Below are 16295 nucleotides of genomic sequence, written 5' to 3' on the forward strand. Positions count from 1 at the left end.
CAAGTACCGCTAGATGAACCCGCCAAGAAAAGGTCAGCCTTCATCACCCATGCAGGGGTGTATGAATTTAATGTGCTTCCTTTCGGGCTGCGAAATGCACCCGCCACCTTCCAAAGACTCGTAGATGGTCTCCTAGAAGGATTGAGAGAATTTGCAGTTGCCTACCTTGATGATGTGGCCATTTTTTCCGATTCATGGGCAGAACACCTGGAGCACTTGGAAAAAGTCTTTGAGCGCATCAGGCAGGCAGGACTAACTGTTAAGGCTAAAAAGTGTCAAATAGGCCAAAACAGAGTGACTTACCTGGGGCACCAAATGGGTCAAGGAACAATAAATCCCCTACAGGCCAAGGTAGATACTATCCAAAAGTGGCCTGTCCCAAAGTCAAAGAAAGAGGTCCAATCCTTCTTAGGCTTGGCCGGATATTATAGGCGATTTGTACCACACTACAGCCAAATTGCCACCCCACTGACACACCTGACCAGAAAAACACAGCCACATGCAGTTCAGTGGACTGATGAGTGTCAGAAGGCCTTTAACCAGCTTAAGGCGACACTCATGTCTGACCCTGTGCTAAGGGCTCCAGACTTTGACAAACCATTCCTAGTAACCACAGATACGTCTGAGCATGGTGTAGGAGAAGTTTTAATGCGGGAAGAACCGGATCAAGAATTCCATCCTGTCATGTTTCTCAACAAGAAACTGTCTGAGAGGGAAAGCCACTTGTCAATCAGTGAAAAAGAATGCTACGCCATTGTGTATGCCCTGGAAAAGCTACGCCCATACGTTTGGGGACGGCATTTCCAGCTACAAACCAACCATGCTGCGCTAAAGTGGCTTCATACTGCCAAGGGAAACAACAAAAAACTTCTTCGATGGAGTTTAGCTCTCCAAGATTTTGATTTTGAAATTCAACACATTTCAGGAGCTTCTAACAAAGTAGCTGATGCACTCTCCCGTGAAAGTTTCCCAGAGCTGACTGGTTAAATTGTCCTTAAAATGTAAAAGATTTTGTAGTTTTACATAATTAGTAGTATATGTAAAGGTGCATGTGTTTTATTTATCTGTTTATTCTAAAGTTTTAGGACGAAATCACTGCCAGTGTGGTTCAACACTGTCTGAGATTGGGAGGGGGCGTGTCATAAACAGATAGTTAAGGGTTAATGCCTCTTTTACCTGTAAAGGGTTAAGAAGTTCACCTAGCCTAGCTGACACCTGACCAGAGGAATCAATGGGGGAACAAGATGTTTCAAAAGGAAGGAGGGAAGTTTCCTTTGTTTAGCTTCAGTTTCAGCTGGAGAAAAAAAGATCAAGGAACCAGCCTCTTATCAGAGTAGTAAGTTTTAGAAAGGAATACATAGGTTTATGTTTATTTCTTTGTAACCTGTCTTGTGCAATTAGAGGAAGAATCAAATTGGGTATTTTTTTTTTATGTAACTTAGTTTTTGCCTAGGGGAACATCCTCTGTGTTTGGAATCTGTTGTCTGTGAGAGTAGCTGGTATGCTAATGTCTCCCAGAGGGTTTTCTTTTACCTTTCTGTTCTTTAATTAAAAGCCTTTTTCTTAATACCTGATTGATTTTTTCCTTGTTTTAAGATCCAAGGGAGTTGGATCTGGATCCACCAGGAGTTGGTGGGAGAAAGGAGAGGAGATAGTTAATTTCTCCTTGTTTTAAGATCCAAGGGGTTTGGATCTGTGTTCACCAGGGAATTGGTGAAGAGTCTCTCAAGATTACCCAGGGAAGGGAATGAGTGCTTGGGAGTGGTGGCAGCCAGACCAGATCTAAGCTGTTTTGAGCTGAGAGCTTCTCATGGCAGGTCCCCCACATCTGTACCCTAAAGTTCAGAGTGGGGAAGGAACCTTGACAATCATGGACCCTTAAATCAAAAACGACATGCGCTACTGATCTCCACTATGTAGAGACAGGTTCAGATGGGGTCTAAGGCCTGGAGCAACCGGAGAGCGGCTGGTGAGGGATGACAATGCACTCGGGGAAGGAGACCAAGGCAGGCAGCGGCATTTAAAAAGTGACTTTGTGGAGAGCCAGGGGACAGGTGGGATGGTGGCCCCTAAAGAGCCGCATCAGTGGCTGCCTCAACCTCAGAATTCCTCTCGATACAGTCAATAAAGAGAAGGGATGTGGATGTTGTTTCCAATTACACCTGGCCTGTCATTGTCTCGTCTGTGATTGAACATTCACAGGCTATGAAAAAAGCTGCAGAGCTGTTCTTCTGGCCCAGTCCTGGCCCTTCCTGAGCGCTCTGGGTGCTGTGTGATCTGTGGGAGCTACAATAGGTTCCCTCCTCTGCCCCACCATTTGTGTTGCTCCAGCAATGAAAAAGGTGGAAATAATCCTTAGCTCCCCAGCAGAGACACAGCTAGCGCCTGTTCCAGCGATGTCCACTCCCTCAAGGCCCCATACGCTGCTCCTCCTCTTCCCTGAGGCCTTGTCCCCTGGTCAGACTGGAAGCCAGAGCCCGACCATTTGAAGAGCTGTCCATCCAAGGAGCTAGAGTCAATAGGAGGGGATGAGCCCCAAAGCCTCCACCTGCCCTGCGCAGGGGACTGGTTGTCCTGAGAGCAGCCCCCAGCCAATCTCCCCATCCCCCAGGATGCATCACACAGGGAAGGTGGAGAGTCCGGGGCTCCCCACGGCAGTCTGGGCTCCCTGGGTAGCTCTCACTACAGCCCGGCTCTGGCCTGGACCGGGGGCGGAGCCTCAGGGAAAGTAGAGGAGCGGATGCTGGGGCTTAAGCTGCAGAAGTAGAGCAGAGGGTGTAGCAAGCCTGAACCAGCAATTACCACAGCAAGCAGGGTGGTGGTGGGGGGGGGCTGAGTAAAGGAGGAGGATGGGGCTGGAGGTTAGGACAGCCTGTGTTTTGGAGAAGACTGAATAAATGCAACCCCACAAAAGGGGACTCGTGTTTTAAGTATCCCAGGCTGAGAGTAAGCCACTGCAAGGACCTTAGAGGGAAGGGCAGGGTACCTCCAGGAGGCTTCCATGTCACAAGGGGGCACTCCGGGGTGAAACCCATGTGCAGGGGTTTGGACAGAGTGTGCAGTGCTTTTGGAAGCTGTTAGGAACAGGCAGAGTTCAGCTCTGCCGAGAGGCCACTCTAAAATCCACTGAGACGGGGAGAGAACAGGCCAGCGAATCAAACCACTGTCACTGGTTCCTTGACATCCCCACTCTCTACAGCATGGGAGGGAGCTCTGCTGGTGCAGCAGAGAATCCAGCCTGCCTTGTGATAGCTTGGAAGGCTGGTCCTGTGGTCTGAGCACTGCTCTGTAACTCAAGAGACCTGGGCTTGATTCCTTTGCCATGTGTGACCATGGGCAAGCCATTAGCTGTCTCTGAGCCTCTGCACATGGATAATAGCCCTCCCATGCCTCACAGAAGTGGCAGAAAAATAAATACAATATCCTTGGGGACCTTCATCTTAGACGGTCTGGCTGGGAGAAAGCAGTCGGAGTGCAAAAGTCAGCTTCACACTTAGGCCTTCTAACATGGGCACGGCTGAGCACTATGGTGACAGGGTCCAGGCTCACACAGGTTTCAGCACAGGCTGCTTCCTCAAGAAAAGGGAAAACCGATGAGAAGATACACAGAGAAACTAGGCTGGGTCCTTGGATTCCCAAGAGAATGTAAGTTGGGCCAATTCTGATTCTCTATCACCAGAGCAAAACCTGTCTAAGTTAGCTCGTAGTGATACGTGAGTGTAGATTTGTGAAGCTCCTTGTTATTTCAAAACCATTTTATCTAATGCTTTGTACTGTTTGCTAATAAACCTATTTGTTTTAAGGAGGCCGGGGGTGACTGTATAGCTGTGGTCACAGGCACCTGAAGGAAAGAGACTGAAGTGTCTAGTCGGACATGAATGGTGATAAGTGTTTAGCGGTGGCAGAAGGATAAATACATTCAAGGTGCTCAGATATTCTGAGACCCTAAGATCAGGGCTGTGTCAGGGTTCCACAGAGCAACACCTCTGACATTTGTCTATTAAAGGCCTCTTATCACAGCCTTCTGTGACAGCTGCTTCTGGGAAGCCCCATGACTCCAGCACTGGGGTTTCTGTGGCAGATGTGAGGGGTGCTCGGGGTTGACAGTGAGAGGTAGGTACTGGATTTCTGAGGGGAATGTTGGAGTGTCATGGAGTTGCAAAGGGGACGCATGGCCCCTGGAATGGTTGTAGAAGCATGAAAATATATGAATCTTTAGCGCATCTGGCTCATAAATATCTTGCGACGCCGGCTACAACAGTGGCATGTGAAAGCCTCCTTTCACTTGCAGGTGACATTGTAAACAAGCAGCGGGCAGCTTTATCCCTCACAAATGTAAACAAACTTGTTTGTCCGAGCAATTAGCTGAACAAGAAGTAGGATTGAGTGGACCTGTAGTCTGTAAAATGTTACATTGTTCTATTTTTGAATGCAGATTTTTACATATAATTCTACATTTGTAAGTTCAACTTTCATGATAAAGGGATTGCACTACAGTACTTGTATTAGGTGAATTTAAAAATATTATTTCTTTTGTTCTTTTATGGTGCAGTACATGTAATCAAAATACATATAAAGTGAGCAGTGTACACTTTGTATTCTGTGTCATAATTCAAATCAATATATTTGAAAATGTAGAAAACATGCAAAATATTTAAATAGTCTATTATTGTTTAACAGTGCAATTAATTGTGCAATTAATCACAATTATTTTAATTGCATGATTAAATCACAATTACTTTTTTTTTAATCACTTGACATCCCTTTAGAAAACCTGAAGCAGCTGACTGCAAAGGCTCGTACACCAAAGGCAAATGAAAATGAACCCCACGTTAATGTATCTCATTATTTTTAAACCAATCTCATGGTTTTGGGGGGAGTGACTTATACTTGTTGAATGGGACTTCGCGATACTGTGTAACGAGTTCAAAAGATCTGAAAGAGCAAATGAAACAAAAAGTGACAGCAATTTTTTTTAAGTACATAAGTAAGACTGTAAAACAATCAATGAGGCTACTGGATGATTGAGGTGCAGTCAAGGAAGATGAGGCTGTTGCAGAGAGGTTAAATGAAACTGTTCGATTGGTCTTCACTGCAGAGGATGTGAGGGAGATTCCCAAACCTGAACCATTCTTTTTAGGTGACACATATGAGGAACTGTTCCACATTGAGGTGTCAATATAGGAGGTTGTGATGCTGCACCATATTCGTCATAGTGGTATGACTATGACATAATTATGAAGCATCTGGTACAATATATGTCTCGTGAGGTGTCATTTGAAAAGTTATGATTTGCTGAATATGATTATCCTATATGTGTGCATGTATCATTTTTGTACTTGAAGCTATGTACACTAGGACCAGACTATGTGACACTGAACTCCATTTTGGTAACTGTATTTTTCCACAAACTGGGCTGGGAACTTGGTTTGAAACAAAGCGTTCCTGCTGTATTGAAAAATTATATAAGGTGGGGAGTGACATACACTCTTGCTCTCACTCTCCACACACAAAAACTCCTGGAAACATCTGAAGAACAAAGACTAAACTGGGGGAAGTGTTGGTCCCAGGTTAAAGGAATTTCAGCCTGTGTATGAAAACTTTGTGAACTGCGTGTATCATCAATCAGGGTGACAAACTGCCAATTCATATGCTATCTATCTATCTAATTAGGCTCAGTCTGCAGCTCTGTCTATTTGCTAGGTAATCTGCTTTGTTCAATTTGCTATCACTTATAATCACTTAAAATATCTTTATGTAGTTAATAAACTTGTTCTATGTTTTATCATAAACAGTGTGTTTTGAATGATGTGTTTGGGAGAATGTCAGCGCTGTAAACAAAGTCTGTTGCATATCTCTCCCACATTGCAGGGAAAACGGCCTATATTAATGAGTTTGCATTTTAGAGATCCCTGTGCAGTGCAAGATGGTGTAATTCTGGCTTTATACTCCAGGAAAGGTGCAAGTCTGGGGAGCTGGGAAATTAGCTCGTCTCTCCTGTTTGTCCTTGAGTGACACAAGTCAAGCGCTCAGGTAAATCAGTTGGGTGTGCAGCGCCACCTGCTGTTGTGTTGGTTGATAACAGGGCCCAGAGAGGCTGGCTGTGTCACCAGCATGGCAGTGTGAAAGAAGCCAGCCCAGCTGAATGGTTAGGAGCTCAGCGGTTCCAGCGGCTCCCAGACTGCACCCCAGGGTTGACGACCGATCACAGTAGCACAGCAAGTCGTGTGAAATGCATAGCTTGCTGTTCTGAGTGAGATTTGCACTTTATACCGTGGTGGAGTTTTCAAGTGAGATTTATGTGAGGTGGCTCGAGATCTGGCAAAGAGGTTTCCACTTTGTTGTTATCTCTTTGCTTATTTCGGAAAATGTAAGTAGGGACAGAAAAGCAGGAGAATGCGTGAGAGTGAAACTGCTGTGAAATTGGAGCTGTGCAGATTGCAGGCAGAAGAAAAAGGAAGATGAACATAAAAGACTTTTGGAGTTAAAAGAATTCCAGATAAAAGATAGGGAAGCTCAGAAGCAAGCTGAAGGAGCTGCACACCAGAGAATTTTGGAACTCAGACAGCCAGGAATTCAGTAAAAGAAACTAGCCATGGAAGTGCCAGGCAAAGAAATGGAGGGGAAGGAAAGAGAGAGAAAGCATCTGGGCCAGCAACAGCAGCAGTTTGAGTATGTGGGAGTGGGCTCAGGGCTAGCGGCAGGGGGTTATAGTGTAGGGTGGCTCTTACAGTGGGGTGGCGGGAACCCTGTCTCCCACTGTCATGTACCTGCAGCTCCTAGGAGGAGGGGCCAGGGGCTCCATGCTCTGCCAATGCTCACAGACCCTACCCCCGCAGCCCCTATTGGCTGCAGTTCCCATATGCACAGGAGCTGCAGGGACACATGGAGGTGGGTAGGTAGCCTGCCAGCCTTATCAACCCCCGTGCCCTACCACTGGCGCGGCGATGCCTTCCCCCCCCAGCTCCAGCATCAGCGGGGTTCCCGGGCCATGTGTCACAGCCTGTGCCCCCCAGCAGTGGTCCCAGGCCATCTCCCCCAGCACCTCCGGTGCCCCCGGACGACACCCCTCCCAGGCACCCACTGCCCTCTGCCCAAGTTTTAGGTAGGGGTACATATTAAAAGTCATGAGATTTTTTTTATTGTGCAAGATCTGTCCATAACTTTTTTTCAAAAAAATACCTGTGACTAAAATATAGTCTTACTGATGGCTCATAAACAAAGACAATGGACCATGGAGGAGTTTAGCCTTCCTGTGAACCTTTCAGCCAGCCTATCAGTAATGGATTCTATGACTCAGCATGAGTAGCATGACAACGCATCCCCTGTGATTTGGCCTCCTGCAATTTGCCGTTGGCCGTGATGGGGGTTAAAGCTGGTGGATACTAAGCCAAGCAGCTAAGGTTCCCTAATGGCCAAGTGGCCCCCAAGGGAATATGCAGGCATGCTTCATAAAGACACCTGCCTCCCTGTCTGAACAGATGCTGCCTGTGCAACCTCTCCAATGACTCCTTGTCATTTAGGGTAAAGATCTCTGGTGTCAGCGGCTCCCCTTCTAGCAGGAATTGGGTACGTTGGAAGGTTTCAGTATCTTTAGAATGCAAAGTGAAGAGGAAAGACTGCAAGCTGTTTCCATTTGCAGATGTTCTGTAGTGAAATAGAAAAATAAGCTGGGCTGTTGGGATGACTCAGTGTTGGGGCTGGAGAACAGGCAGTGCTAGGTAGCTTGGGAATCCCACCGCTACATCTGCCCATGGTCCTCGGTATGTTGTTCAAGCTACGCAGTAATCTGAGATTCAAAATGACCTCGGAGTGTAAAAACCCAAAGCCCCTGAGTCAGCGGCACAGCAGCCAGCAAACAAAGCTGTAAACAGGGAAGTTTCAGTGGGAGTTTACAGGGGGAGTTCGTGGGGGAGACTTAGAGACCTAGGCAGAGGAACTGACAGGCTAGTGAAGGGAGTGGGTTGTGGTTTGCCAGTGTTCTGGTGCCTGTTGGGGGTCTGTTTTAGTTTGTTTCTTGGACTAACAGGATTTAAGTGGGAAGGCTATGACCGATAGAGAGGCAGCAGTGAAAGACACAATGAGGATGACTGGATGTGAAAGCTGCGGCATGTACATGATCCTGGAGGGGGTACCTGAAAAGAGTTTCGTCTGCATGAAGTGCCGCCTGATAGAGCTGGTGGAAGAAAAGATCCGAGGACTGGAGATGCAGGTGGAAACTCTGGTCGAGTGTAGAAGGGGGTTTGAGCAGATGATGGTGCAGAGACATGAGGAGGCTGAAGGGAAAAGCTCAGACTTGCAGATGGCAGCAGGACCAGAGAATTCTGAGGGGAGACTGCTGGGTGAGGAAAGTGGACGGTGGAAGCATGAGACTAAGAGAACCAGGCAGAGGAAAAGACGGGCCAGTGAAGGAGAAATAGAGCTCAGGGACAGGTTTGCAGAGCTGGAAAATGAAGAAGGGGCACAGCAGGTGGTCGCTGAAGGTGAGAGGGCAAGGAAAAAAAGAAGAGCTGCTAGCCCTACAGGAAGAGGGAAGGAGTCAATGGAGACAACACCAAATATGAGCCCCAGGAGAATACAGGATGGGTTGCGGAGGATTGCAAGGGTGAACGGGAATCGTGAACACTTGCAGCCAGTGGGAGCAGGGGAAGGCCAGAGAATCACGCTGTCACCAGGAAAAGGCAGGTCTACGTGATTGGGGACTCCTTACTGAGAAGAATAGACAGGCCTGTAACTAGAGCTGATCCGGAGAACAGAAGGGTGTGCTGTCTGCCGGGTGCTAAGATACGGGATGTGGACCTGAGGCTGAAAAGGATCCTAACGGGAGCGGGAAAGAATCCGCTGATTGTCCTTCATGTGGGAACAAATGATACGGCTAGGTTCTTGCTGCAACGTATCAAGGGAGACTATTCCAGACTGGGGAAGACGCTTAAGGAAATCAAGGCTCAGGTGATCTTCAGTGGGATTCTGCCTGTTCCTAGAAAAGGGCAACAAAGGTCTGACAAGATTATGGCGATCAACAGATGGCTCAGGCAGTGGTGCTATAAGGAGGGCTTTGGAATGTACGGCCACTGGGAAGCATTCGTGGACAGAGGACTGTTCTCTCGGGATGGACTTCACCTGAGTAAGGAGGGAAATAGACTTCTAGATGGAGGCTGGCACAACTGATTAAGAGAGCTTTAAACTAGGAATTTGGGGGAGATGGTTGGGAGATATCCAGGTAATCTCCACACCAGAATTTAACATTGAGAGGGAAGAAAACAAAGTAAGAGAGGATACAGCCATGAGCAGAAGAATGGACATAAGGAGGAAGGGTAGTGTAGATACCAGTCTAATAAGTGATACTGGTGGTAGAATGTCTGTGCCTAACCCGATAAAAAATGTCAGTGAAGCCAAATGGCAAAAATTAAGATGTCTGTACACTAATGCGAGTAGCCTAGGTAACAAACTGGAGGAACTAGAGCTACTGGTGCAGGAAGTGAAACCGGATATTATAGGGATAACAGAAACATGGTGGAATAGTAGTCATGGCTGGAGTACAGGTATTGAAGGCTCTGTGCTGTTTAGGAAAGACAAAAATAAAGGCAAAGGTGGTGGAGTAGCATTGTATATCATTGCTGAGGTTAACTGTAAAGAAATAAGAAGTGATGGAATGGATAAGACAGAGTCTGTCTGGGCAAAAATCACATTGGGAAAGAAAGCTACTAGAGCCTCCCCTGAGATAGTGCTTGGAGTGTGCTACAGACCGCCGGGATCTGATTTGGGTATGGATAGAGACCTCTTTAATGTTTTTAATAAAGTAAACACTAATGGGAATTGTGTGATCATGGAGACTTTAACTTCCCAGATATAGACTGGAGGACAAGTGCTAGTAATAATAATAGGGCTCAGATTTTTCTGGATGTGATAGCTGGTGGATTTCTTCACCAAGTAGTTGAAGAACCAACAAGAGGGGATGCCATTTTAGATTTGGTTTTGGTGAGTAGTGAGGACCTCATAGAAGAAATGGTTGTAAGTGACAACCTTGGTTCGAGAGATCATGAGCTAATTCAGTTCAAACTAGATGGAAGGATAAACCAAAAATAGATCTGGGACTAGGGTTTTTTATTTCAAAAGAGCTAACTTTAAAGAATGAAGGAAATTAGTTAAGGAAGTGGATTGGACTGATCTTGTGGCTCCAAAGGCAGAGGAGGCCTGGAATTACTTCAAGTAAAAGTTGCAGAAACTATCAGAAGCCTGCATCCCAAGAAAGTGGGAAAAAATCATAGGGAGGAGTTGTAGACGAAGCTGGATGAGCAAGCATCTTAGAGAGGTGATTAAGAAAAAGCAGAAAGCCTACAAAGAGTGGAAGATGGGTGGGATTAGCAAGGAAAGCTACCTTATTGAGGTCAGAACATGTAGGGATGAAGTGAGAAAGGCTAAAAGCCATGTAGAGTTGGACCTTGCAAAGGGAATTAAAACCAATAGTAAAAGGTTTTATAGCCATATAAATAAGAAAAAAACAAAGAAAGAAGAAGTGGGACCGCTAAACACTGAGGATGGAATGGAGGTTAAGGATAACTTAGGCATGGCCCAATATCTAAATAAATACTTTGCCTCACTCTTTAATAAGGCTAATGAGGAGCTTAAGGATAATGGTATGATGGCAAAAGGGAATGAGGATATGGAGGTAGATATTACCACTTCCGAGATAGAAACCAAACTCAAACAGCTTAATGGGACAAAATCAGAGGGCCCAGATAATCTTCATCCAAGAATATTAAAGGAACTGGCACATGAAATTGCAAGCCCATTAGCAAGAATTTTTAATGAATCAGTAAACTCAGGAGTTGTACCGTACGACTGGAGAATTGCTAACATAGTTCCTATTTTTAAGAAAGAGGAAAAAATGTGATCCGAGTAACTATAGGCCTGTTAGTTTGACATCTGTAGTATGTAAGGTCTTGGAAAAAATTTTGAAGGCGAAAGTAGTTAAGGACATTGAGGTCAATGGTAATTGGGACAAAATACAACATGGTTTTACAAAAGGTAAATTGTGCCAAACCAACCTGATCTCCTTCTTTGAGAAGGTAACAGATTTTTTAGACAAAGGAAACACAGTGGATCTAATTTACCTTGATTTCAGTAAGGCATTTGACACAGTTCCACATGGGGAATTATTAGCTAAATTGGAAAAGATGGGGATCAATATAAAAATTGAAAGGTGGATAAGGAACTGGTTAAAGGGGAGACTACAACGGGTCATACTGAAAGGTGAACTGTCAGGCTGGAAGGAGGTTACTAGTGGAGTTCCTCAGGGATCAGTTTGGGGGCCAATCTTATTTATCCTTTTTATTACTGACATTGGCACAAAAAGCAGGAATGTGCTAATACAGTTTGCGGATGACACAAAGCTGGGTGGTATTGCTAACACAGAGTAGGACCGGGATATCCTACAGGAAGATCTGGATGACCTTGTAAACTGGAGTAATAGTAATAGGCTGAAATGTAATAGTGAAAAGTGCAAGGTCATGCATTTAGGGATTAATAACAAGAATTTTAGTTATAAATTGAGGACACATCAGTTGGAAGTAACAAAGGAGGAGAAGGACCTCGGAGTATTGGTTGATCACAGGATGACTAAGAGCCGCCAATGTGATCTGGCCGTTAAAAAAGCTAATGCAGTTTTAGAATGCATCAAGCGAGGTATTTCCAGCAAAGATAAGGAGGTGTTAGTACCGTTATACAAGGCACTGGTGAGACCTCATCTGGAATGCTGTGTGCAGTTCTGGTCTCCCATGTTTAAGAAGGATGAATTCAAACTGGAACAGGTTCAGAGACGGGCTACTAGGATGATCCGAGGAATGGAAAACCTGTCTTATGAAAGGAGACTGAAAGAGCTTGGCTTGTTTAGCCTAACCAAAAGAAGGTTGAGGGGGGATATGATTGCTCTCTATAAATATATCAGAGGGATTAATATTAGGGATGGAGAGGAATTATTTAAGCTTAGTACCAATGTGGACACAAGAACAAATGGATATAAACTGGACACTAGGAAGTTTAGACTTGAAATTAGACGAAGGTTTCTAACCATTAGAGGAGTGAAGTTCTGGAACAGCCTTCCAAGGGGAGTATTGGGGGCAAAAGACATATCTGCCTTTAAGACTAAGCTTGATAAGTTTATGGAGGGGATGGTATGATGGGATAGCCTAATTTTGGCAATTAATTTGGCAATTGATCTTTGATTATCAGCAGGTAAGTATGCCCAGTGTTCTGCGATGGGATGTTAGATGAGGTGGGATCTGAGTTACTATAGAGAATTCTTTCCTGGGTGCTGGCTGGTGAGTCTTGCCCACATGCTCAGGGTTTAACTGATCGCCATATTTGGGGTCAGAAAGGAATTTTCCTCCAGGGCAGATTGGCAGAGGCCCTGGAGGTTTTTCGACTTCCTCTGCAGCATGGGGCATGGGTCACTTGCTGGAGGATTCTCTGCAGCTTGAGGTCTTCAAACCACAATTTGAGGACTTCAATAACTCAGACATAGGTTAGGGGGTTATTAGAAGTGGATGGGTGAGATTCTGTGGCCTGCATTGGAGGTCAGACTAGATGATCATAATGGTCTCTTCTGACCTTAAAGTCTATGAGGATTTCTCAAGGGGTCCCATTTCTACAGGTGCCGTGTGCTTTGGTCCTGATCCTGCCAGGGGCTGAGCGCGAGGAGACCGCACAGAATATCAGTGACTAGTTCCCCAGTTGCCTCAGGTTTATTTGCTGCTGGAAATTTAATCAGCAAACACATTTTCAAAAGTTTTATTCTCCAGGTTAATTGTGAAGGCAGGAATTCAGAGCTTATTGCTCTGTGGTAAAAGATCTATTGAGGCATATTTCTATTTCCTGACTGGCTGTGGGCTCTAGAATCTCTGTCATGTAGATAACCCTCAGAGTTACTGGGCTACCAGCGTCTCTGAGTCTCTGAGTGCCACATGTCAGGCCTCATACCCTGCCCTCTCATGGGATGGCATCCCATGATGCTCCCACCCTCAGACTGGGCCCTGGGCTAAAGCACACTGCAATTTGACTGTGCCTGCCCTGCAGGTCCGAGTGAGTTCAGCACATGTGGTTCTTCCCTTTGGGAGGCTATGAGTAGTGGTGAGATGTAGTGGTGAGATGAGTGACCAGCCACCCTTCTGGAACCAAAGTGGTGTGTAATGTGAACTGTAGGAATAAAGCGTAACATGGGAGAATAAGAGGGTTTTCCAGAAACAGTCTGTTTGTGTCTGACCCCCAAACCCTACCACTGTAATGGGGAACCAGGCAGACTGAGGGCCTTCAGACTTCCCCAGTGGTGTCTGTGCCTGTCAGTCTGAAAAGTTTCTCAGCAACAGCTGCTCCACCTCTCTACAGACTCCCAGAACTGAGAAAACAAGCTGGGTAACATGGCTGGAGCCTGGAAATAGGCTCTTCCCAGCTTGTAGCTCTGCTGTTGTCTCTCAACCTCCATGAAGTGCTCACTGAGAGATGGTTCTTCTTCAGCTGCTGCTTCCCTTCCTTCATGATTTCCAGCAGGCTGTTTTTAAATTCAGAAGAGCCATACTGGTTTCACCCAATAAAGCCATAAGACAAACATCCCAGTAGTTAACCCAATATAGCTATAAGCAAACATCCCAAGAACTCGGTTTAACCTACAGATTCATTATGGCATCTCAGCTCCATATCTCTCCCAATACTAATTTTGGGTGCTACGTATTTTAGGAATACAGGACAGAGACACTCAGAGAGAGAAAGAGAGAGAGAGCGACAGACTACTTTTATGCGTGAAATGATGTTCAATTTCCATGTATACTGCATGCATTTGACTTTCAAATCCACTTCCTGCAAACCCTCATTGTGCTTGAATAACAGCTGCTGGGGGTACTATCTACCAGAGAGTGAGAGCTCAGGGAATAAAAAAAATTTATACTGACCTCAAGGGTTACCACGCCAGATACAGGCTACAGCCTGACAGAACAGAACCTGAGGAGAACCAGTCAGCTATTAACTAAGGGTCAGAGGAGCTACAATATTCCACATATTCTTTGCAATGGGTTTGTGCTATTAACCCTTTGTTCAGTGGAACAGCTGTATAATGCCGTCATTTGGTAACTGACCAGTAGCTGTTTCAAACACTTACATTCAGGGTCAAGAACACAATCCCTCTGTGATAACTGTGCAGGACTTTCCAAAGTCATGAGACAACAGAACCGCTGGTCTGTGTTTCAGCAGAGAAGAGCTGAGGTGCAGGAAAGGGGAGTGTAATTGTGGTTGTATGTAATTTACGCCCATCACTGCTTATACAAGAATGGTAAAGTAATGTGCACACTCAACCGGATATTAGTGCAAACCTAGTGTTTTCACTATTCACCCATATGTGACACTAACTCCACACCTGCCCAACTGAAGTAACTGTCTGTGTTAGCTTGTAACTTGCCAAATCTCTACAGACCATTGCATGAGAAGAGGATGCAGGTCAAGTGAGGATGAAGAGAAGGCTGTAGGATGATTGAACTCTCTGGATTCAGTCAACATTGGCCAGGCAAAGCACTTCAGCTCCTCTTGGATGGATTTTTGGTGATCAGAGCATATCACCTGGAAAATTTGGTACGGGAAAGTTAACAGAGCCCAGTTCTGACTGAATTTATACTTGTAAATCTGGAGCGATGCCATTCAAGTCAATGATATTAAATTAAGAACTTGTGCCTAAGAATGTATCTCATGTACTGCAAAGAGGCAGTGGCTTAATTTGGACTCTCAAGAGTGGAGAAAATTATATATATATATATATATATATATATATATATGGCAATGAAACACATTTATAAATAGCTTCAGTGCAGGAGAGATAAATACACTGACAGTTTAACCCATGCATTTGCCATGTGTTTACATCAATGGAGCCAAGAGTTTAGCAGGATTCAAAGAGGGACTGGATGTTTATATAGATAAACATAAAATGCAATTAGAGTAGTGAGGATTCTTTCAAAAACCCTTCGAAGGGCTCTAAACGTTCCTGATTTGCACCGCAAAATTTGTCTAATTAGTGGGTGCAGGTTATTTCAAAGCTGCCTATTGCAGGGTGTCTTCCACTTCCTCTGAAGCATCTGGAACTGGCCACTGGATACTAGGTTAGATGGACTATGGATCTGATCCACTCTGGCAATGTCCATCTGCCTGTTTATTGTGTAAATCCAAGACTATGTTTTTACTGATCTTCCTTGAGCTCCTGGGAGTCTCTAGACTTGCACTGAGAGCAGAAAGATGTCTCGCTAAATGTCATTCAATCTCCTGTCCTTTTTCCTTTTAGGATGGAAAGTTCAGAACTCCTCTGACCTGCCCAGTACATTATGTCAGCTGTCAATAACACTAAATTGAACTCTGCAGTGTTTCTTCTCACCGGGTTCCCAGGTGAGGAAGACGTCCATATCTGGATCTCTATCCCCTTCTGCTTAATGTATGTTATTTCGATAGTAGGAAATTCAGTCATTCTGTTCATTATAAAAACAGATCCAAGCCTCCATGAGCCCATGTACATTTTCCTTTCCATGTTGGCCATCACAGACCTTGCCTTATCGATATCCACCATGCCGACGACACTGGGTATATTCTTGTTTAACTCTAGGGAGATCAGCCTCGATGCCTGTTTTGCCCAGCTGTTCTTCATCCACTTGCTTGAATGCATTGAATCCTCTGTGCTCTTGTTGATGGCCTTTGACCGCTTCATCGCGATCCGTAACCCACTGAGATATGCCTCCATCTTAACTCTGCCAAGAATAGGCAAGATGGGACTGGTGTGTGTGCTAAGAGGGGTGGCTGTAATTCTCCCGCTCCCTTTTCTTCTTCAACGGTTCCAATATTGTCGATCCAATGTCCTCTCCCATTGCTACTGCATAAACCAGGACGTTATGAAGATGGCTTGTTCAGATATCAGAGTAAACAGTATCTATGGCTTGTCGGTTGCACTCTTGACGGTGGGATTGGACTCGCTGCTCATCTTCCTCTCTTATGTGATGATCCTTAAAACAGTGCTGAGAATCACGACCCAAGTGGAGTGCCTCAGGGCCCTGAACACCTGCGTCTCCCACCTCTGTGCTGTCCTGCTTTTCTACATGCCAATGATCGGCCTTTCCATGGTACACAGATTCGGGGAGGGCTCTTCTCACTTGCTTCAGATTCTCCTGGGCTATGTCTACCTTCTTATCCCACCCCTGATGAACCCAATTGTGTACAGCGTGAAAAGCAAACACCTTCGTGAGAGGATAATCAGGGTGTTCATCAAGTGA

The 16295-nt window shown here is 45.3% G+C and overlaps 1 protein-coding gene across 1 annotated transcript; it reads left to right on the plus strand.

The window, feature by feature from the left end:
* The first annotated feature begins 15359 nt into the window (after positions 1-15359).
* Positions 15360-16295, plus strand: LOC123352329 (olfactory receptor 51G2-like). The gene has a single exon (XM_044992232.1). The coding sequence runs from the start codon at positions 15360-15362 to the stop codon at positions 16293-16295; it is 936 nt and encodes a 311-aa protein (XP_044848167.1).

This window comes from Mauremys mutica, chromosome 1 (assembly GCF_020497125.1).
Source record: "Mauremys mutica isolate MM-2020 ecotype Southern chromosome 1, ASM2049712v1, whole genome shotgun sequence".
Taxonomy (NCBI): domain Eukaryota; kingdom Metazoa; phylum Chordata; order Testudines; family Geoemydidae; genus Mauremys; species Mauremys mutica.

Bases quoted from the DNA above. Each gene is read 5' to 3' on its own strand.
- LOC123352329 (XM_044992232.1), top strand. From the start codon at position 15,360: ATGTCAGCTGTCAATAACACTAAATTGAACTCTGCAGTGTTTCTTCTC.